The 22350-nt window shown below is 41.8% G+C and overlaps 1 protein-coding gene across 2 annotated transcripts in view; it reads left to right on the top strand.

Annotated features, from left to right (window-relative positions):
* Window positions 1-21865, top strand: part of IGF1R (insulin like growth factor 1 receptor) — a gene marked incomplete at its 5' end in the record, with an annotated part of 193183 nt that extends 171318 nt beyond the window's left edge. Inside the window, 8 exons of one of the 2 annotated variants that reach the window (XM_082321420.1) lie at window positions 169-271; window positions 1690-1760; window positions 4041-4270; window positions 4563-4673; window positions 6744-6903; window positions 9148-9277; window positions 13858-13992; window positions 20327-21865. In XM_082321420.1, coding sequence (XP_082177546.1) covers window positions 169-271; window positions 1690-1760; window positions 4041-4270; window positions 4563-4673; window positions 6744-6903; window positions 9148-9277; window positions 13858-13992; window positions 20327-20693 — 1307 coding nt within the window. In that variant the 3' untranslated portion in view covers window positions 20694-21865. Of the gene's footprint in view, window positions 1-165; window positions 272-1689; window positions 1761-4040; window positions 4271-4562; window positions 4674-6743; window positions 6904-9147; window positions 9278-13857; window positions 13993-20326 lie in introns of both variants that reach the window. The other variant, XM_082321419.1, reaches the window with a different exon arrangement.
* Window positions 21866-22350: the final 485 nt, after the last annotated feature.

Below are 22350 nucleotides of genomic sequence, written 5' to 3'. Positions count from 1 at the left end.
TGCAGTCAGGGAGTGTTTCCGAGTACATTTTTCCACATCAGACAAGAAAATGAGTACTTTGATTTCTTCCCTGTATGGAAATATACTGAGTGGGTTTTGAATGTTTCTTTGTTAATGGAGATTTTATAGGAACCCTGATAACAATTGTTTTCTTGTTGGTTGCAGCAGCAAACTATGGAAACTTCCTGCACTTGATAATTGTGCTCCCTATTGCTTTCCTGCTCATCATTGGGGGATTACTGATAATGCTGTACGTCTTCAACAAAAAGAGGTGAGTCGTATGTATGTGCTTGTGGTTAAAACTGCAGGAGGGGAGTGTTTATTTTCAAATCTCTGCCCATGGAGCAAGTTGGAAATTAAAAAGGGAAATGGCATTCAGAGGACTCGAGAAGCTTAAGCAGATTCTGTCTTGTTGGTGTGTAAAAAGAGGTGGTTTAGAGTTACCAGCAAGCATCTGGCTGCTGCTTGAGATATGAAGAGGCTTTTTATTACAGTATCATGTTTGAGAGGGAAGAGGAAGGGTTTGTCAGGAACATATCCACTGGGACAATGATGGCAGACACTGAACCTGCATAATCAGAAGCTTTGACTGAAATATGGGTCAATCTAAATCATGAAAACTTAGTTCAATTTAGGTTAATTTGATTTCTTGCCAATTCTAGAGGTTTTTTGAAGTCTTTACATCCACTTTAAAAATTACATCCTGGACAGAGCAGTCTAGGGGACTGTTCTATTTATTTGTTTTCCTCAGTTTTGTTTTTTGTAACTAGTGATTTTTTTTTTTTTATTTAATTGAAATACATAATGAGAACTTAATAGAAGTCAGTGCAAATGTTCAACCTTGCAACTTTCTAGATATGGAGGTTTTTTTATTACACCCATATTAACTATGCTTATTGAGTGTCCCATTATTTCCAGCTCTAATTCATTTGTGTGCAGACAGTAGTACCAGTTCTCCTCAAGCGCTCCAGAAAGGGCTTTTATCTAGGGAAGTACAGTACCTGCTTGGCCTCCCCTTGAGCTCTTCTAGGTGAAATGCCTGATAACTCATCCTTCTTTAAACTGCTGTTCCAGCCCACAAGAATGTTTTGTGTTTGATTTTCTGGGGCCTGATTGGTAATTTTATTTCTACAGCTTGCCTCCTGCCAGAGCTCTCACGGCGCTGAATAAATATGTCTTACTCTGAAAATCACCCCAGTAAAATTGGAGGGTGGGCAGTGTGTGTGTGTGTGTGTGTTTCTAAAATAAAATAATAGAAACACTTATGGTTGCATGGAATTCCCCATTAAAAACAGTCTGGTCCTTTGCTGGATCACTTCTCTCCCACGGTAGAGCAGGTGATGTTAAAGTATGTTCTCAGCTGCAGGTCTCCTGGGTGTATTACCATACCGCTGCCTTTCTTAGAGGAAGTTTGCCCAGCAGCTAGAAGTACCTTGTGTTTACACTTTTCTGGTGCTGATTTGGTATAGAGAAGACTGCTGGTTTCCCAGGAAAGCTGTTCAGGGCTCTTTTCCCATTGATTATGTGAGGTAGAATAAGAACTTGCTTTGTCCCCTTTTGTCTGAAAAGCTCTCCACGTACAGCAAATAATATTCTGTGGTTGAGTAAATGGTGGAAAAGCTGTAGAAGGAGGTGGCCTGAAATTTACTTAGGTTTAAAAATTAAAACAGAAAAAAAATATTTCAACAGGAACAGTGACAGACTGGGCAATGGAGTACTTTACGCTTCTGTGAACCCTGAGTACTTCAGTGCTTCAGATGGTAAGTGTGGCCTTACACTTCTGATGCTTTTACTTTCATATGTTCTGTTCGTGTCTGACTGAAAACTCTAAAAGGGATGTGGTAAAACTGTTTTCTGTCTTCATTTTATTAGCACAGCCATAGAATCCATCACTGATAATACATAAATGTCACCTCTCTATTGAAACTGGGGAGTTTTTGAAATTTTTCCTGTAGTTTATTCAGCTGAGGCAAATTTGGATGCGCTAGTTTCAATTTCACACTATCATCTACTCATCCAGGGATGTTTTCACTGGAATGAAAGAAGAATTCATGAATTCACCGTCTTTCATGTTTGCCCTTTTAAGCCCTATTCTGACCTATCAGAACAAACCCACTGCTGGTTTCTGTGTACTTCTCACGTGGAAAATAGTAACATTTAACGAAAAACAACACTGTCTCCTCACTTCCCATCCTAATAAAACTCTCCAACAACTTTTCACAGTTAGAGAAAGAGAAAAGCAATATTGTGGGCTTCCAGATATATCGCATGCAGAAATTTTGTGTTAAAACGAGCACGGATGTTTAATGTAATCAGTATTTGTTTCTCTTAGTATCTGGAGTGTAAATAAGCCCATTTTTCTCTCTAGCTGGCAAAACAGTTTTTTAAAGGTAGTTTCAAATTGACCTGATTTATTTGTGACTGATGTATATATTTGATGACGACAATATTTGAAGGTATTAGACTGTAGCAATGTTGTAGATCCCAGCTGGTATATTTGCATTGAGTGCTCTGCTAACAGTGTGAAATAATTGTAGTTCTAAAGTGAGGTGTGGAGTTTTGGGGGGCATGTTTAATTTCTTAGAATTTTCTGTGGGAGACGTAATGTGGGTAATACTCCAGTCTTTAAAAACATCCAGGAAATAAGAATTCTTTAAAACAAAATTGCTGTTCCTAGAACAACGTGCTTTTTTTGGTTTTGCTTTCTGTATGTCTGTATTGTTTTCCTGTACTTCACTATCGCAGGAGGTGGTGCCTGCTAATGGTGTAGATGAACTTCTTGCCAGTCCTTGTGTTGGCTGTCCCTGAGCAGCAGCAGGAGCTGAATGAGCCTGGCAGTCCAGGGATCCTCAGCTCTGCATCTCTAGAAAGCCGATGTGCTGGATTGCTATGGAATGGAGAACCCCGGAAATTCAGCTTTCTGGCTAAATGAATTGCTTTAAAAAAATAATAAAGTACAAAAAGCAACTAGGTTCCCACTGGAACCCCACTTGCTAGATAATTAATTAGTTTCCCCACCACACGCACATAGAGGTTTTCTGTAATGAGCACGTGCCCATACTGTGTACGGATTATGTACGTGTGGAGCTCCTCAAGCGCAGGAGGAAATCAGAACATCAGATGAATTTCATTGAGGCATCAGTTCTTCTGTTTACGGTTTAGTTTGGTGCCGCTGCTGTAGACTTCTTGCTGGAATAGTGTTTCCAAAAGCCCCCAGGAGGCTAATGGGTTTAGCCAGAGTGGCAGTGGACTCTTTTACTGTTGTTTTTTATAGCAGCGCCATTAGGGTTAAAGGTCTGTCAGTGTTCATGTTATAATCCTCTATTTTTGCATCCTGTCATTTCACCCATCCAGAGCATGTGACACAAGTGTCCCCTCCTTTGGTGACTGATAGGCAGCAGCATCAGTGACTGCTCAGATGTCTTCTTGCCTGAGGCAGTCCTCCCTCCTGGCAGTCACCTTCTGAGATCTCTCTTCTGCCTCAGATCAGAGACTTGCGGCAGCAGCAGGTTCTGCCTTTACTGGTGCAACAGCGCGTGTGCAAGTGATCAGAATAGTTTCATGCAAAGAGCCTACTAGATCAGAGCGTGCGTTTCCCTCTAGTCATAAAATCAATCTGTTAATAGAGAATATAGCAGACACTAAACTGATACAGACGATCAAGTATGTTTGATGCTGTCTGGAAGAATAAGAATATCAAGGATCCCAAGCAAAGCTCAAGCCTAGTGTATTCATTCAAGCCTCTTCCCACCCTGGTTTTGTGCTTTGAGGTTCCTTATTTCTGTCCCGTTATGTCAGTACCATAGCGAGGCCCCTTCAAATCCATCTACACATTTATTTAAGATTTATTTGTATGCCAAGCATCTACCTATCTCTATATGGGAAAGACCATGGACTGTCTGCGTACATCGTGCAAGGTCTCAGCATTTTGTCTAGTGTTGTTTACAGTAGAACTGTTTGGGCAGTTGGTATCGTGAAGTGGTGCATGATTGCACCACTTGCAGATGTGGAACATCATGGCCTGTTCTTTCTCTCCTTAGTGTATGTTCCAGACGAATGGGAGGTTCCCCGTGAGAAGATCACCATGTGTCGGGAGCTTGGGCAAGGCTCCTTTGGAATGGTGTACGAGGGAATAGCCAAGGGAGTGGTGAAGGATGAGCCAGAGACCAGGGTGGCCATCAAGACTGTCAATGAGTCTGCAAGCATGCGTGAGAGGATAGAGTTCTTAAATGAGGCCTCGGTGATGAAGGAGTTCAATTGTCACCATGTTGTAAGTCATGAAAATGTAACAAGGCTGTGATTCATAGAGCCATGGTGCTTACTGGCATGAGGGTGTTTAGGGCATGTCCTCACTGACCGAAGCGGGAACTTGGGATTTTAGCTTCAACTCTGCGCAGCTTTATAATACTGTTGTTAAACAGGAGTCAGAGTGGAACAAAATCTACTTTTGGACCTTTCCCACAGGTTCACGGGTGTTTGGGGCTACGTATCAACATGAATAAATGATTACTACAGTTCAATTAGCTGTATTTGTAACTGAACGTTTGTTTTTCCTCTTCCAGGTTAGGCTGCTTGGTGTTGTTTCTCAGGGCCAGCCTACGCTGGTTATCATGGAGCTGATGACACGTGGGGACCTCAAAAGTTACCTGAGATCATTGAGGCCAGACACAGAGGTGAGTCATGAGTTGCTGGATGTTTTTTTATTTCTTCAGTTAGAACCGTCTTGAACAAAACAGCGTCACGTTGGAAGCAGCAGGCAATTAGCCTTTCTTGCCCTTCTCCTTAAGCTCTAAGAACAAAACATGAGCTGCTCTGTGATCTGCAACACCTTTTTTCATGAGGTAGCTATTGCAAATAGCCCAGTGTACTGCATGGAATAGGTGCCTTCTCATGTTACTGAGTCCTGTTTTCCAGATTTGAATTAAATCTCTTGTCTAATCTAATTTCTCATCAAGATGCTAAACAAAAAATTGGCTAGTTGAAGCATGCATGTTAGGATAAATTGTTTCATGTTGTATAACCTGTCTGTTGCCTCTGCTGGAAAGTAAAAATCTAATATCTTAGCTAACATGCGTACTCTAGTATGTAGGCCACCAGTCTAACAGCTAAAATTGCCACATAGGATACAGGGTCTGAAGGATAAAGATGACACCTAGGTCGCTTGCCACTGAAATCATAGTAGACTATGTAGAAAATGAGCTCAGCAGCTTTTGTCCTTGATCTGGAAATTCTGATGTGAATAACTTAAAGGAACAGAACATGAGCACAATAAGTGCTCAAGAGAATGAATATGGTATAAATGGAGGGCATTGCATGTAGCAAGAGCAGATTGCTTAAGTGACTGGATACAGAAAACAACTGTACTGAATACAGCATTCAGAAAATACCAGTAGGACTATGGACTTAGAGCTTGACTAGCATTTATGATTAATAATGTTTCAGGTTATATTAAATAGCTTTGGTTGAATTCAACAAACTTCATAAAAAGGGACAGTGACACTATATAGAAATTACCAAAATGATGAGCTCTGTACTTGGCTTTTCTGTCGTGTATCGTGGTGCTCTCCAAATTTAGACCTGTGCCTAAATTCCCTGTCTTCCTTGATGTGCAATGTAAAGAGTTGAGTGGTCTTCTGAGGACCCGTATGAGGAGGAAGGCAGGATACTTCAATAAGGTGTGGATGGAGGGCTTGCCTGATCACTGGCTTTACCAAAAATTTAACCATGAAGGTCCCATACCTCTCTCTTGCTCCTGGGGATTCAACTCACATTGGTCCTTCTGGGCTTTCTTGGTTATATCTTCTTGGCTCCTATAGGGTGTGTTGCATTTGGCTCTTGGGAGCCTGAAAGTAGTGGGTGTGCCTCATTAGCTCAACACAAATTAGGACATTTGAAAGTGATGATGGGTCTGGACATAAACACTTTCCGTGGAAGGTGGGTAAGGGACCATTTAATCTCTGGATGGGGATGTGATAAAGTTCAGTGACTTGGTCTGTGTGCTTTAGGATCTTTGTCATTAGTAGAATTCAGTATATGAGGATCTGGTTTTGGTTACTTTGTCAGTGATGATTATCCAAGTGGTGTGAAGCTTAAGGAGATTGATACTGGTAAGGTATGGTGGGACTTAACTGACTGCGTATGAATACCTGAACTCCTTCATCCATGAGACTGAGAATGGCAGAAGCCATATATCCATGGATGCTAAGGAGTGAATTTGCTTTAGAAGAAATTTTCCCGTAAGCTTTTCTCCTATTTACAAATAGAAGTAATTCAAGAGACATCTGGTTATGGAGAACTGGGGAACAGGAAATGAAATCATTTAACATCATCTAGTTGTTTGTGAAGATAGTAAAACAGTAGAAATCTCTAAAATAAGCCCGCTACTTTGTATCTCAGAACTTATGTGGCAGGAGGATGGACAGTAAAACTCCATAGGTGTAAGATAACATCCTTATACCAAAAAGTCTTTCTGGCTTGTATTCCATAAAATAGAATGGCCTAAAAGAGCTATGTGGGAGTTTGTAACCCATCTTGATATGGCCAGTTTTCCCACTAAGCAGATGCTATGGTGTATGTAATCATGAGTTTCTGTTTAGCCTGCATCATGTCAGGCTGAATTGTGATAATGTGATTTTTATTTTAAAAAAAAAAAAAAAAAAAAGTATGTTACAGTTTGATGTAGAAATAGTTACCTTTTTTTTTTTTCTCCCCCTTACCTGTTTTATCTTTTTAATCTCGCTCAGAATAATCCTGGCCAGGCCCCTCCAACTCTGAAGAAGATGATTCAGATGGCAGGAGAGATTGCTGATGGGATGGCATACCTCAACGCCAATAAATTTGTTCACAGAGATCTTGCTGCGAGAAACTGCATGGTGGCAGAAGACTTCACAGTGAAAATTGGAGGTGCGCTTTCTTGACTTTTACACAAATGAAAAACGTCATCCTGAAAAATCAGCATCTTAGGCATTTTAATTTTTTGAAAGCTATTTGAAAGACCTTTTAAAACTTAGCTCTAGTTTAAATTGCTGCAGAATGAAATACGTTCCTTATGAAGGCTTGCTGTGATTTAAGGCCTGTGAGCAGTCAACATTGAGTTGAAACTCTTGGAATACCTCTACTTGCTGCTGTTCCAGTGAGGAAATAGTATAGCATGTGGCTTTAAAAAGAGCTAGTGAAGCAGTGATTTGAGGTGCAGATGCTGCAGACATCTGGGTGGATGGCGTAGTTACCACTGGTGTGTCATTCGCTTTTCTGTTAATGCGCAAAAATAATTCCACCTCCTGTTTATTTATTCAAGAATAAGAATGTTAGGATTATTTTAAAGCATATCTGATTTGGAAGTGGAATGTAAGGCTTGACTTCAGCTGGATGCTTTCCAGTCTGAACTGGAGTTCTGCTTTCCAGACAACAGAATGGCTTTTCCTCTGCTCTGCTCTTAGAACACCACTTTTTTTTTCCCTTCACCATCCTTCCAAAATAGTGTCAGATGAGTTTTTTCAGACTTCTCTCCAGAGAAGGGTGATTTTAAGCTTTTGGCTGTTTTTGAGTTGTGCACATTAAAATAACATGTATAGCAACAGCCTTCTGCTGTAGGAAACGAATTCTTTTTCTCTAAGCTTAACTCAGCTATTTTGATAATTTGTGTAAGTAATCCTGTCATTTGGGAGAAAGAAAAATGATTTCATTTTGAGTCAGTTAATTAGGAAATAAGATCTTTGGGGGATTTTGTGCATTTTCTGCAGGTTTGAGGGAAGTCAGCCTGAATCCTTCCCATTCCAGTTTTCTCACTCCTCCTCCCCCCACCAGCACGTTTTGCAATTCTTTGAACTGAAGATGGTGCATTTCTTCCCTTTAACATGGTACATGGTTACCCCGAAAGCATTTCGTGAAATACGCTGCACCGCTCTCATTTATGTACCAACATTGAAAATCCCTTCATGTAGAAACGGTTTAGGAGCATCTTGACTAGAACACGCCGACTCAGACTGTTTGGATCTCAGAGGAGGAGCTTTATGCTACACTGTCCTATGCTCGTTGCATATCTGTTTCTTATTTGCATTACATTTTTAAAGAATTTTCCATTCAACCAGGATAAAGTCACCCTGGTGTGTGGCAGTGATGGAATAGCTGCACAGATGGGCTTTTTAGTCATAATGACTGAGGTACCAGTGTCCCTAGCAGACAAGGAACAAGAAGGATCGGTGGTCAGTCACTGGTAATAGTGACTGGTAGTAACGACTGTGAGAACTGGAGGAATTCGGTCCTCTTTTCACTCCACTTTTCCCAGAAAAAAGGGGCAAGTACAGGTCTGTATTGATAAAATGGGTTTTGCCCTAGGTCTGCTGTGCTAGCAGACAGCATTTAATATTAGTAAGAGATTTGATGCTACCTAATTCATTAAGTTCTTGGTTCGTGTCTGAAAACATAGTTCCTGGTTTAAATAGGCTAGTCCAAGACCCAGCAGTTTTGTGGGCATCAAGCTGATTGTACAGAAAAAAATTCTGAAATAAGTCTGAGTTACAGTCAGGAGATGAGCACTGTTAGATCCAAGTCTTGCAAATGTTTACATATTTACAGCTAAGGACATGCGTATAACCCAAAGTATATCTTTAATATTGGTCTGTGTTAGTCATAAATGAATAGGCTAATCCTCCATTTGAGATGGAATATTATACAGGAACTGGAAATTACCTTTGGAAAGAGGGAAAAAACATGAGATGCATTTCCCTCAACATGTGAGATTCTTTAATTAAAGACAATAGTATTAAGTACTAAAGGAGCTCTTTACTCTCTTTAAAAAGAGAAGAAAATAATTGAATTTAGAGAACAGATTAGTGAATTGTATGACCTTCAGGAGACTTGGCTTACTGCAAGTCTTGAGCATAAATCCTGGAACTTTTCATATTGATACGTTTAAATCATTCAGACTTCTCACCCACTGAAGTCAATGGTAAAAATGCCTGTTGGTTTTGTTGGGAGGGAAGCTAACCAGCCCTAAGGCAGCAGGTAAAGTGCCTGCAAAGTAAAGTGTCGTGATAACAGGTTGCAGATTGCACCAAACTGATTCTCTGCTGGCTACAGTGGCTTGTAGTAAGGGGAAATATTAATCATTTTCTCATGCAAACTCAAAACATTTATACCTTCTAGATTTTGGCATGACGAGAGATATCTACGAGACAGATTATTATCGTAAAGGAGGGAAAGGTTTGCTGCCTGTCCGCTGGATGTCCCCAGAATCACTGAAAGATGGAGTCTTCACAACACACTCCGATGTCTGGTAACAAAAAAGGGGCTCCGAAAAACTGTTTTAGCCCCTCTTCCTTCTAGCCTCTTTTCTTGTTTTAGTAGACTTAGTTAAGTATACTGCTTCTCCTGTCTCTTCAAAGGTAACTCTCTTTTACCACTGTGAAGCATTTTGCTTTATATTTCATATTTCCATTGCAAAATCAAGAACTCGTGAGGTGAAATTCTCGTCTCAGAGAGAGCAAAATTAAATGGATTTCCAAAACTGGAGGTGGCGGCATGTTTCCTGCTGTGGGTTGTAAAATCAGTTGTGCAGTGAAAAACATTGCCTTCACCTGGAAGAGCAAGTTGTCATTTTTAAAATTGCCCTCCTTCAAGAAAAGCATTAAAAGTTGCCAAGAATATAGAAAGGTTCATAGTGCTGACCTGCTTTTCTATCAAAACCTTCTGTGTAAATAACTTTACTTTCCCGCAGACGGTTTGTGTACGCTAGCAGGTTTTTTCTTGGGAGTTCTCCCCTGTGTATATCCTTCTCCATTTGGAGCTTTGTTTGCTTGTTTTATATACCGCAAGATGCAGAAATAGGTTTTTCTTTAAAAGCACATTGCCTAGTTGCTGTATCTGTGGAGCTATTAATAGAGGCACTCAGGAAATTTCAAAATACACTTCTTAGAAGAAATAATACTCTGGAACAATTCCCCCCACACACCCCCCAAACTTTTGCAGATAGGTAGGGAGGACTTGGCAGAAGATGAACATGTACTGGCAAAACCTCTACTCTGTCTTTTATGGCTTCTCTGCCTTCCTAACAAGATGTTTTTACTGCTGATCTGTTATAGAATTGGCAGCTGATTGCCTCCAAATGTCTAGAAGTCAGTAGGAATGGTATTTTAGTAGTAAACTGCATTTTCTTTAAACAGCTTGAGGATTTTGCAGTCAGTGGACTGTAGTCCACAGGACCAGCTTTGAGTGAAAGGTTCTTAAGAGGAATTCCGTAGCAAGTGAAAAAGCAAAGCACCAGAATGTTGCTTAAATTTTTTTTGCATATGGCTAGTAACTTATTTATGAATCCAGTAACCCTCAAACTTGGAAACAGATGAAAATAACTACTTGGAGTTGAAGGGGAAGCCCTGTATCAGCCATTTATCTGATGGAACAGCGCAGGCATGCTTTTGGCAGTCCCCCTGCAGTAAAAGAATTTTGGGACTTGTAATGGCTTCACAAAGCAGACAGAAATTTGGAATATATCACTAGAAAATCCCCAGATGTAGAACTGAATGAGCCTGGAGTGAAGAGCTGGCAGACCTGCCCGTTCTTACCGCACAACAGTAACTTTTAAGTCCATCCGTCGACTCCAGCCATCGTATCAAAAGCAGGCTGCAGCGGATCAGGTGTTCAGCTTCGGTGACGTACTGCACTTTTTCTATACACGCTTTCCTTTTAACCTATAACTATTAAGTGACATCATTGTTTAAACATAACTCAAATTCCAAACAAAAAAAACCCCACAGATGTGACGCCAAATCAAATGTCAGAAGGAAACTAGCACTTTAGTTCTTGCAGGAAGTGCGTGAGTTCTCCCTTCAATGTTAACAAGATTCGGCATTCATCGGTCATTTAGTCCAAAGCAGGGTTGAGCAAACAATATTGCAGTTTATCAGCGGGACAGTCTGAGCGAAATATCCTAGCCAGAAGTCACATCAAGGAAAGCAGCTTACTGATTATAAGGTTGGAAAACTTAAGAGGCGGAGGAGTAAAATCTGACAGATTTTTACTGGAAAGCATGGAGAGGAAAAAATTGCTTTATGGAGAGGAGGTCCACAGCTCTCATCAGTATTTCAAACAGCTCCTCCTTGGGATGGTTTGTCATCTTAATTGTTAGAAGTGACTTATTCTGAAATTTGGTACGCATAGGTATACTATCTTGAAGTACAAAAAAACTGGTTCAACATGAGGAATATGCTCTTTGCTTAGAACACGTGTACATTTGCATTTGCCTCGTATCCACAGCTATGGATTCAGAAATTTCAATCCGAATTCCAAATGTAGTGGAGCTTGACTTATCACTGTCATGAAATAGTGTCTATGTAGTTGATCTGCTTAGGGCTAAAAGGATCATTCTGGTTTACTTCTCAATAACTTTTAGACCAAAACCTATACATTAAAGGTCTCTTCGTGCCAGGAAAAATGACCTGACTCCTTGTATTGGTTCAGATTTTGAAGTTCTTCATGTGAACCGTGTAGCTTGGCTGTTTTGGGGGCTATTTGTTTTCATCAAACAGTAAAAAATGTTGAGATTGTTTTTCCTGCCTTTTTGGTAGGATATTGTGACATCTGGTTCCATGTTCTTCAAGATAAGTTTTAGAAGCCAAAATGTCAAATCGACAAAACTGTGTGAGTGGTCAGAGTCCAAGATTTATAAGCTGTAAGGTGAAATGGCAAACTGCAAAAAGAGCATCTGGAGGTTTTGAAGGGTGGAGCTTTATTTTGGCAATTCATTCTTCTATTGCTTTTCAGACTGAAGAATGAGGTAATTAGACGAGACTGTTTTTGTTGTAGTTAGGGAAGGAGAACACTTTCAAATTAATGTAATACTGTTCAGGGTGAGGGTGTGTTTCTATAAATAAGTCTTCAGCATCTTGCGTTTTTTCAGAGCCGGTAGTTGCCTTGAAGGAGCAACCTAAGTTTATTTGTTATGATAATATGACCAGTAGGTGCGCAGGACTTGTTCTCATTATTCCTGCAGTGATCAAAGTAGCTTCAAAGGCACCAAAATGTTGAGTTGACCCTCTGTCCCTGCCTCCCCTGAAAGGCAAACAATTGCAAGTCTGTTTGTGGCTTCTGGCTCCAGATGCAAACCATTTTAGATACAGTGGATAACTGAAAGATAAAACCACTCTACCATAACCAGCTAATAATACTGGACTCCTGTTTTCACAACAATACCCTATTGTAACTATGCTTCTTTTTCTCTAAGCTTGACTCAGCATTTTAGCCACAGAAGACAAGACAGCATCTAGATGTTCTTTCTTTGCACAGCAGCTCTAAAAGTAGATAACTCCTCAGTGCAGGGCAGACAATTTGAGCCATGTCTGCTCAATAAACTAATTTTAAATGGTGATATTTTTAGAAAGTGTCAATACTTAGGTCCAAACTACCCAATTACATAACTATGCTTATCTTCCTTCACCAGTAATCAATTGCTATGATTAGACAGACTTCTTTTTTCACTTCTGCTGTCTTTTGTGGTTAGTTGGAAGGAGCTGGAAGCTCTGTTTCAAGAACATAGTTAGGTGCGTGTTGCAAAAGGGGTAACTGAGTTTCTCCTGGGGGCTTAAATGTTTTGCTGCTGAAGCAGCAAATGAGGGTCTTGGTACAAGAAGCTGGAGAACATTCACATTTCTTCCATGTCTTTTTCAAAAATTGGTTTTGTTGCTTGCTGCTGTATGTCAAACGCCATGATCCTTACCTTGCACCTTTGGCTTAGAATGTGGAAGAACCCAAAGCAGAGGGATAAATGCAAAGTATTACCCAAGAAGTGGTTTTCTGCCTTGGGAATAGAAGGTGGTTTGTTTGCTTGCTTTTAGTGGTAAGGCAGATGAGATGCACAGGTGTGGTGGTGTGCATTTGCTGTCTAGCTTTCGGCTTGCCAGAGCGGTAAGGCACAAATGCAGCTTTTAAATCGGATTTGTGTGACTCAAGTATTTCTGATGAAAAGCGGCTTGCACTGGAATGAGAGCTTACCGTTCTGCATTATTGCCTTCTCAGCTGCTATCAGGAGTACCTGAGATATGTTACATGAAGATTTCGAGTTCAGTTTTTTAAATGTGCAGATTTTTTTCTTGCCGTCTCTGTGGCTTAGGGGGTGGGGGGGAGCTTGTGGAGCTCACGTTAAATAGCCAGTCTCTGCAACTGCTCCTCCTGCCTAGAAGGTTTGATTCCCTGCACCCAGCCACACACGGATCTTTTTGCAGACGTTAATGGTCAGGTGTCTGTCCAGCCTCAGGTACTCTGTACAGAAAGCACAGGGATAGGAACAGAATTTTTTAATTTTTTTTTTTTCCTTACCTGCATCTTTCCTTTTCCCCTCTCCACCGTTCTTCCCACCTTGGAGTGCGCCTAAAGTCTGAACTCAAAGCCATGGGAAAGGGAGGTGAGATGCGAGCTGATTCTCCAGGCAAGCTCCCAGCTTAAATCTCCTCTGAGTTAGGAGGCTTCTGGTCAATGCAGTGAGCTTGTGGTGGCTTTCTTACTGATGGACCTGTACAGAACCGGTGTAACCAAGTAACGTTGGACCACTGAATGATGATAATCATGACCAGCTCTGAGCTGTAGATTATGGTGTGAAAAATGGAGATGTCATATTACCAGTCTTTTCTTACAGAGGCTGTTCTGAAGAGTCATTCAGAACTGGGAGCCTGTTTCTCACCATTGACTAGAGGCGTTTGAAGTCAACAGTCTCTTACGCTAGGTGATGTGGCTATCACCATAGCTGCATACTTCTTGAGCAATTGGAATTTTTTGGTAAAAGAAAATTTACGTGCTCAGCATCATCGAAGAAAAATATCCTTGTAAAGATTGCTCAGCTTTCTAAAGTTCTGATTTGTTTTCCAGGTCTTTCGGTGTTGTACTTTGGGAGATTGCAACGTTAGCGGAGCAGCCATACCAGGGCATGACCAATGAACAAGTGCTCCGCTTTGTGATGGAAGGAGGTCTGCTGGAAAAACCAGACAATTGTCCTGATATGCTGTAAGTGTCAACAGTTACCACTGTTCTCGGTGCACAATTTATTCTTCCTGATCCCTTCAGTGTCTGCTTCTGCCCTGTCTACTACAGGAGGGGTTATTAAAGAGTGATAGTAATGTGAGGTGCTGCTTGAACAGTCTCTGTCAATCTCATATTTTATAGTAGTTAGACGTACCAGAAAACAACTTGGCTTGTGGTCAGAATCTCCTCTTGGGCTATCTTCTCTAATACGGAAACAAACCCCAATCTTTGTGTTCCTGAATAAAATTAGACTTAATAAAAGCTTGTAAGTGACATTTTCTACAGCAGAAGACTTTGTGCCTAAATCTTGTCTCTTCTGCTTGAAGTAATTCTGTTGAGCATAAAGAGAAAAAAGAGCACAGGACGAGCTGGAATATATTGTGCATAAACTTTGTGGAATTCAACTTTTTAGTTGAGCATACAGACAAATGAATGTATCGTTCCTTTGTCTGAAGCAGCGTTGGATCTGCTATTTCAGTCACAGTGCTGATCACATTGAGATACACAAATCTCCCCTGCTACCAGTTTCCTTTCCTGTAAGCACAGAAAGAAGTACGCAGAAAAACCTTTGCCTACCCCTCGAATCAATACAAAGCCTTGCAGCAGAGGAGGATGTGCAGTGCAGCAGGCTTCAGTTTTTAGCTTTACATTGTTGAAATACTTCTGCTGGCTTTTGTGTACAGCAGTTTCGGTTGTTCAGACTTTATTACTTTGATATACTTCCCAAACTGGCTTTTGGGAAGGAAATACTGTGTCTTGCAGTTATTGAAATTTGTTGGAGGCCCACAGAAGGGATACAATCACTTAAGGGCCTCAGCTGCTTGGGATTCTTAGGGAAAGAGCTTTTTTGGCTGGAGCGCTGGCTTTGGTTTCAGATGACAGGCAGTGTTGTTTTGTTGTTTGAGGGGGGTGGGTGGTATATGCAGGGGGAGGTGTAGCTGCCATATGATTCCTCAGTTTCACATTCTTTCCCTTCCACGATGCTGTGGAGAATTTCTGGCAGTCAGATTGACTGGAGATTGTTTAACACGGTCAGAGCTGTGTAATGGAGGGGGGGAGTAGGCAGAAATGGGGGAAGAACAGGGTGTGTGAAGGGGTCAGCTCCCCGAGCCCATAGGGGAAAAAATACCTCTACGGTGAGAACATACTGAGCAAGAGATTCGGCGTTAGAAATTCCCCATTAACCTGGGGTATGTGTGGTGTGAACAGGGGGACGAGAGGGGAGTCGTAGTAAGAAGCTCTCTTTCCTGCAGCCCACCTGGCCCGTTCTCCTTCCTCCTCCTCCTCCTCCGAGGTACTCCCCTGCTTGCTGGGTGTTGCTACTGGATAAATCCACTTCAGGGTAGCTGGCTTGCGAGCTGGGAGAATTTGGTTAATGTCTGGCAGAGCAAATCTTTGCACCTGTGTATAACAGCAAAGGCCTTTTTTGTGCTGTTTTTAATGAAGAAGCTGTTCACACGTTAGTTATGGCCACCAAGACATTAGTCCGACTGACGTTGCAGAGGTGCAGAATAAAAAAACCCTTCCTTTGAATTTAGCCACTTCTCTCCATCAGAAGAAGGAACAGGGCTGAACTCAGAACTAAGGCACGTCCAGTTCAGTGGTGTCTTTTTTTATTTGGTGATACAGTTGTGTATAAAACATCCTGACTCTGTCCAAAATGAAAACAAATTAATTGAATGTATTGACCTTAGAAGCTTATTGTGACTTGCTTTAGATCCTTTTCAGCTTGTTTTGTCTTTGTATTAGGACAGACACCCAAGCCTGCTGAAATTCAAATAGGCTGCTGTAGGAGTAACAGTAGGAAGCTCCAGGAATAATCTTCACCTTTGTTCCATGCACATGCATTTGGCATTCAAAGAACCGATTTTGCGTTACTATGGTGCTTTTTTTTTTTTTTTGGTATGTATGTTGTCGCTTCTCTCCCTGTCTTCCATCCCGTTAGCCCAAGATGCTGTAAAGATGCTGTGCAACACTCGGTGACCTGACAACTGCTGCCAGTCTTGAACCTCGCACGTGTTGCTGCTGGCAGGCACAGGGACCTGGTCTGTAGGCAGAGTTCCTCTCCCTTCTCCAGCTGCCTGATAACCTGCTTCTCAGCAAGGGACCTCACAAGAAAAATTACTGAATGGACAGAAAGGTGCTTGTAACAGAGTTGCAAAGACCCCTGAAATTGCATATGGATCTCGCCATGCATCCCCAGCGTGCTTCAGGCAACTGCTGTCGCAAGCGCTTTGTGAAACCCTTTGTAAAACAGGGGGGTCCTCTTTTGTGGGGGTTGCTAAAAGATTCTGTTTAAAGACAGGTTTCTTGCTGTGTCTGTGCCAGTGGAAGGTGTTTTTTAGACAGCGCAGATTCTCGCTGGTGGAGACTGACTGGTCTGTGATACTTAATATTAACTCACAATATTAACTCAAGATGTCCAGAAAGCAAAGCCCACCTGCTGCAGGGTCAGTATACTTCTTGTGCTTGGTACTGCGGGAAAGCAAGTGAGAAGGGGAGCCAGGAACTGCACTTCTATGTATCTCATGTGGTAGGCTACAAATGCAGAGATACCTTTTCCTTTAAATTAGTTAGACTTGGAAACAACTAAAGTTATGGGCAGAAAACAAATTTACCTTTCTGTAGAGAAAGGGGAGTATACTGATATACAGAAACCTCCAGAACAGGTGGAGGAGGTAGACTGCTGTGGGCAAGCGTAGATGAGAATAGAGAGAAGAATCTTGCTGCAACTGTCACCGAATCTACTATTTTTAACCTTGCAGATCATGCGAGTGTTGCACAGCCATGCACGCTTCAGCCACAGCGCAGGAGTTTTCGTAAGGGCCTCCTGTTGCCCCCCCCCCCCCCCCCGCACGAATGCTACGTGGTGCAAGCAATCTTGGCCGTTCCATCTCTCCTACGAGCGCAATGCTAGTAATGCTTGTTCGTGGCTGTGCTTTGCTAACCCCTGGTAGCAACGAGTGAGTAGCTTTTAGATGGATCACAGACCAAGGAAACCTGAAGAACCGGAGAGGTTCTGTTCCGCAGCTTGGTTGTATCGGATGCTTGTGCAAAGGGGGATTTTACGGCGCGGTTGTCTTGTCGTTCAGAGAGGTGGTAAATCCCTGTGAAAGGGCTAAGCACAAAGGGGACCGTATTTCTAGAGGCTTTTTACTCTTACACAGGGCGAACAAGACTCAGTTCTGTTTATGCTACACCCTCTTGGCATAGTTTGCATGGTTTTACAGACAGAACCATGCAATAAGACAGATGGTTCAATAAGACGGTGCCAGGAGGAGCTTTGCTGTTTTTCTCCTCTTCCTGTGTAATAAGTTATGTTTTTATGTACAACCATTGTTATGGCAGTGTTCATCAGGTGATGGCTGCGTGGCAAGAAGGTTTGTTACAGCTGAAGCTCTCAGACAGTGTGTTCCCATGGGGCTTTTAAAAGTTGTGGAGGCTGGAATTCCACTCTGTTTTTGAAGCAAAATTGCTTCCCCCACATGTATTGTAGATGACTAGACTATTTACGCATTGCTGATTTTCCCTTTGTTCCTGGCGAGCGCTCGGTTAGAAACCAGGGGCTGCGATGCAGAGGTAATGTCGGCGTGTAGCAGCAGCAGAATAGGAGAGGTCTTTGCACTTTTCCCCACCAAATCAAGTCTGATGCAAAGCACAAACGCACACTCAAATGGAATGCAGCTTCTATAGTAACTTTCCATTTTCTGTTTTTTACCATCTCAGTGCAAAAAGTAACTCAGTTTCTGGTCATTTCTTTGAGCAAAAGATGCATGGGAAGGACACTGGCTGGTCCTCTTATCTCGTGACGATGCCTGCAACCTCCTTGACCTCACTTGCCACCAGTCAGAAGCATACTTTATAAAACTGCTCAGGTTGTATGAACAGCCTGTAAATTCTTCCATTGTCTACTGGAGAGGGTTTTTTTGTTTAAGATAATGTAAGCCAGGTCTTTGAACCCACAGAGTTAAAAAGAAAAAAAAAAAAAAATCCTTTTATGGGAACTCTGTAGGGTTTTTAAATCTGGAATGGCTTAAAAGAAACATCACATGTCCTTGTTTGTGCTGATGTCACATGCATTACTCCACTGCTTGTGGTATCTCCTTAGCATTGCCCTTAGGCCCCAGGGCGAAGCGCCAGCGAATATCCAGTGTTCTTGGCTCCAGCTAACGCTTCTATTCAGGGACGCAGCAGTCAGCTGGAAAGGAAACAGCAATGAAGTAACAGAAATGGATTTTATATATTTATGTCTCAAGCTTTCCTCCTCGTTTGTGGGTGAGGGTATAGTGCAGTTTTATAGTTTGGCTTCACTTTTGCTATGAAAGGCTTTTTAAAGACTCAAAAACAAGCAATAGTTTAACAGTGTTTATATGTCTACGTGCCTGTTACAATACAGCATTGAGTACCCGGGGAGTTCTCCCAGCACAGACTGGTTTTGCTAGCTTCTTTTTGGGTGTCACAAGGCCGTGCTCAGGTGGCTGACTTTGGTTCACGCAGAGCGCTGCCAGCTGAGCTCTAACAGGAATATTTGTGACTTCAAATGCACTGCAGTTCAGATTGCTTTTGTTTTGGTTGAAGCGCTCTCAGCAGCGTTTGCATCCCAAACACAGCAGCTTTCCCTCTGTTTGCTGGTTCACGTCAGCTGAGAACGTGGTGCACCCTGTGAGGAGACGCAGCAGGATTTCCCAAGGAGCGAGTTTCTGGGGGAAGGGATTTCTTTGCTTCGGTTTTGTTTCAGGCCGGGGTTCCCAGACTCTCCGGACCCCGCTGTGGGCAGCGACGCGCAGCAACAGGCTTCAGAGTCCAGGGTTTTCCAGCCCGGTGACAGGCCTGTTGAAAGGTTTGTTCTGGAGCAGGGACTCTGGAGACATTAAGACATTACTCTGTGATGGACTTCGGTGCTATTCAAAAAAGGAGTGAATTTTTGTTCATTTGGTTTTGTCTTTTTTTTTGTTGTTTTTTTTTAATTAAAAACCAAAATCATTCCACATGCTGATACAGAGATCTAGTAAACCGCTTCCAGGGCATAAGGCAGTGAGAGCTAATTAAAGCATAAAATAGAATTGCTTGCTTACTTTCTGAAATTCTGTGGAAGTTAGGAAAATGGTATTGTTGTTTTATAGAATCAAAACTAAAAGTTTAGGTGACCTGACTAACCTTACACGGGAGGGCTGGCAGAGGTGGGGAAACGATCCCAGACTGGCCACTGGACCAGCTGGTGGCCAGGCAAGGAAAGGGGGTCTTACTGGGACCGCAGGTCGGAGTCAGAGATGCAGAGGATTCTCCAGTCTGTTATCTTAACTGAAACGTTTTTCTTTGGTGGTTTTTTTTTCCTTAGGTCCATTCTTATTCTAGCGCAGAAAGCAGTAGTTTTGGCCAGTGGTGACTTGTACACACAGCACGTTTCTCCGAGTGCTGTGTACACAGAGGATTGGCCCGAAGAACTAACGTTAATCTTCCTTTTCTTATTTAAATTTCTCCTATTACCTGTGCTGTGTTAACAGAAGACATCCCTCTTCCACCTTCACAGACAGTGAAATCCTTTCTTGTGTTGCGTTTAAAGCTCAGGGCGATCTCTCAGGAATATCCAATTTTGCTGTGTCATGAAAATGCTGTTTTCATTATGTACGTATTACTGTTTCGTTTTGTGGTTTTGTTTTGCCAGCATGGGACATTGTACAGATCTAATCATGGATGTGCTTAAACAGATGATCTCACACTCCGTAAAATATTAATGCATCCCTGGCCGTAAATGAAAACAACATAATTTTAAAAGAAAAGACTAGAGAATGTCTTTGATATTGGCAAATGTCTTCTGGGGATTGCAATTAATTTTAATGTAATTTTCTTCTTTCAGGGGAAAAAAGTGGTGCTTTACTTTGCGTATATTTCCTATTTTAATTTTTTCCAAGGCAATACTGATAGGGTAAGGCTTGGTTGTTTGAAAAAGATACTCCAAGAGGCACTATTGTGTAGCTGTATGATTGAGTAAGCACGGGATATTTTGGAGGAGAAAGAGAAATATCAAGTCAGCGTAAAAGTACAAAATGCTTCTGGATGTCGGGTATCCACGAGACTTTTATGGGCAAGAGTGGGGAAGGTTGAGATAGGAGCTATAGAAGTAAATCAGTGGTGAGAAAGAAGGTCGAAATGTGACACGGGGATCTCGGCCTGTAAAAATTCTGTCACTTCGTCTTCTATCAGAATTGAATGATTTTCTAAAACGCGTGGTCCCGTTCAGTCACGGTTGGTTGGGCTCCAGCCGGGGCTCGTAAAACACCTCAGTAAATGGGTTTGCTGTGTGTTTCCTCTCCAGGTTTGAACTGATGCGCATGTGCTGGCAGTACAATCCGAAAATGAGGCCCTCCTTCCTGGAAATCATCGGGAGCATTAAAGACGAGCTGGATCCAGCGTTCAAAGAGGTGTCCTTCTTCTACAGTGAAGAGAACAAGCCTCCGGATACAGAGGAGCTTGACCTGGAGACTGAAAACATGGAGAGCATTCCTTTAGATCCCTCCTCCACCCTCCAACCCACTGACAAGCACTCAGGACACAAAGCCGAGAACGGCCCAGGCGTGGTGGTCCTTCGGGCCAGCTTCGAGGAGAGACAGCCGTACGCACACATGAACGGGGGACGCAAGAACGAGAGGGCCTTACCGTTGCCCCAGTCTTCGGCCTGCTGATCCTTAGAACCAGAATCTCACAGAAATAAAACACAGAAAAACACATGCATTGGGGGAAGAAAGAAAGAAAATTACAATATATTCAAAAGCCTACTGTACCTCAGTGGATCTTCAGAACTGCCATAGCTGCACTTGGGAGAACCCTTTTTTCAGTAAACAAGTTATCGTATTTTTCTTTTTTCAATATGCAAGCAGATGTTTGTTTCACTAAAGGACTCCATTCATGGGGCACACAGTTGGCCTTCTAAAACTCTAATGTTAACACTTAATAGCAACAGAAAACTTGAGGTCTGATGTCTCTCTCTCTCCTCTCTCCTCTCTCTTCTCTCTCTTCTCTCTCTCTGTCTCTCTCTTTGCTTCATAATGGGAAACATATCTGCGTGCAAGTTCAACCCTACAGCACTTTTATCAGAGCAAAGATATCGCAGGCCAGGTGGCTCCCCGGTTCCCTTGCAAGCACCTGCCTAACACTGTAGGTCTTTATAAAAAAACAAACAAACAAACAAACAAAAAAAACACAAACAAAAAAAAACCACAAAAAAACCCAATTAAAAAAGACTGGATTTTTAATGTTGCTCTTTAATCTTTTTAGGAACACGTAAAAGAATAAAAAAGGGCCATCATTCGTCCAAGGTTGTTACCATTTTCAATGCTGCCAAATTTTGCCAAAAAACTGAACTCTTTGTTTTTTGTTTTTATTTTTTTTGTAGGCATGGAAGGAGCACAGTAATCAACTGCTCTGTTTAAAAGAGATCCTGACCAATACATTCTATTCAATCATACACTGGTATTTAAGAAAAAAAAATTAAAAAAAAAATCAAATTGTCTAGATCTTTTTTCAAAACTGGACAAAACGTGGTTATTTTTTTTTTTCTTGTGATGGAGAAGATAAAAGGGATGGGGTAAAGAAACAGCCCTCCCTCCACCCCTGTCCCCATCCCAATGAATTCTGGACAAAACTGGCAGTGGTGAGCTAAACAAACACGTGCATTTCGTACAAAAAAAGTCAACCGCACGCCAAAAATGAAACACGAAAAACATGAAAATAACCGGCAGAGATCTCCATCGTTGCAGCCTGCCTTCCTTCACAGGCTTGCAAGGAAAAAAACACCTAGAAACATAAATTGGAGAAGACAAAAAAAAGCAGTAACCGGATTCAAGTATATGATGCTTTGTTGACCTTTTCTCTTTATTATTAAGACTTCTCGAAGGGTCTTGCAGTTCTATGTTAGACCATGGATCATTTGCATACACATTGTCTTTTGTGTCACTTTTATAACTTTTTTACGGTTCAGATACTCATCTATATGTCTGTACAGAAAAAAGCTGCTATTTTTTTTGTTCTTTATCTTTGTGGATTTAATCTATGAAAACCTTCAGGTCTGCCCTCCTTCCCTTCCCTGCCCTTCCCTCCCACTTCAACAAATTTTCTTATGCTTTGTACTATAGTGTGTAACTTTTACTTCCTCCTTCCCAGTAACTGATACCTTTCATATGATTTGCCATGAACTGTTTAATGCCTTTTTATAAATACATTTCCTCCTTTTTTTTTTTTTTTTTTTTCTTCTTCCTTCCATTAGTTGTTTTACAACATCTTGGCTGTGTGGGCTACAGGGCTTTTGAGGGGGACATGGAGAAAGAAGGGACACCCCGCACG

The sequence above is a fragment of the Platalea leucorodia genome, assembly GCF_965183815.1.
Source record: "Platalea leucorodia genome assembly, chromosome: 9".
In the NCBI taxonomy this organism is placed as follows: domain Eukaryota; kingdom Metazoa; phylum Chordata; class Aves; order Pelecaniformes; family Threskiornithidae; genus Platalea; species Platalea leucorodia.
This window is presented reverse-complemented; position numbering and strand designations above follow the sequence as displayed.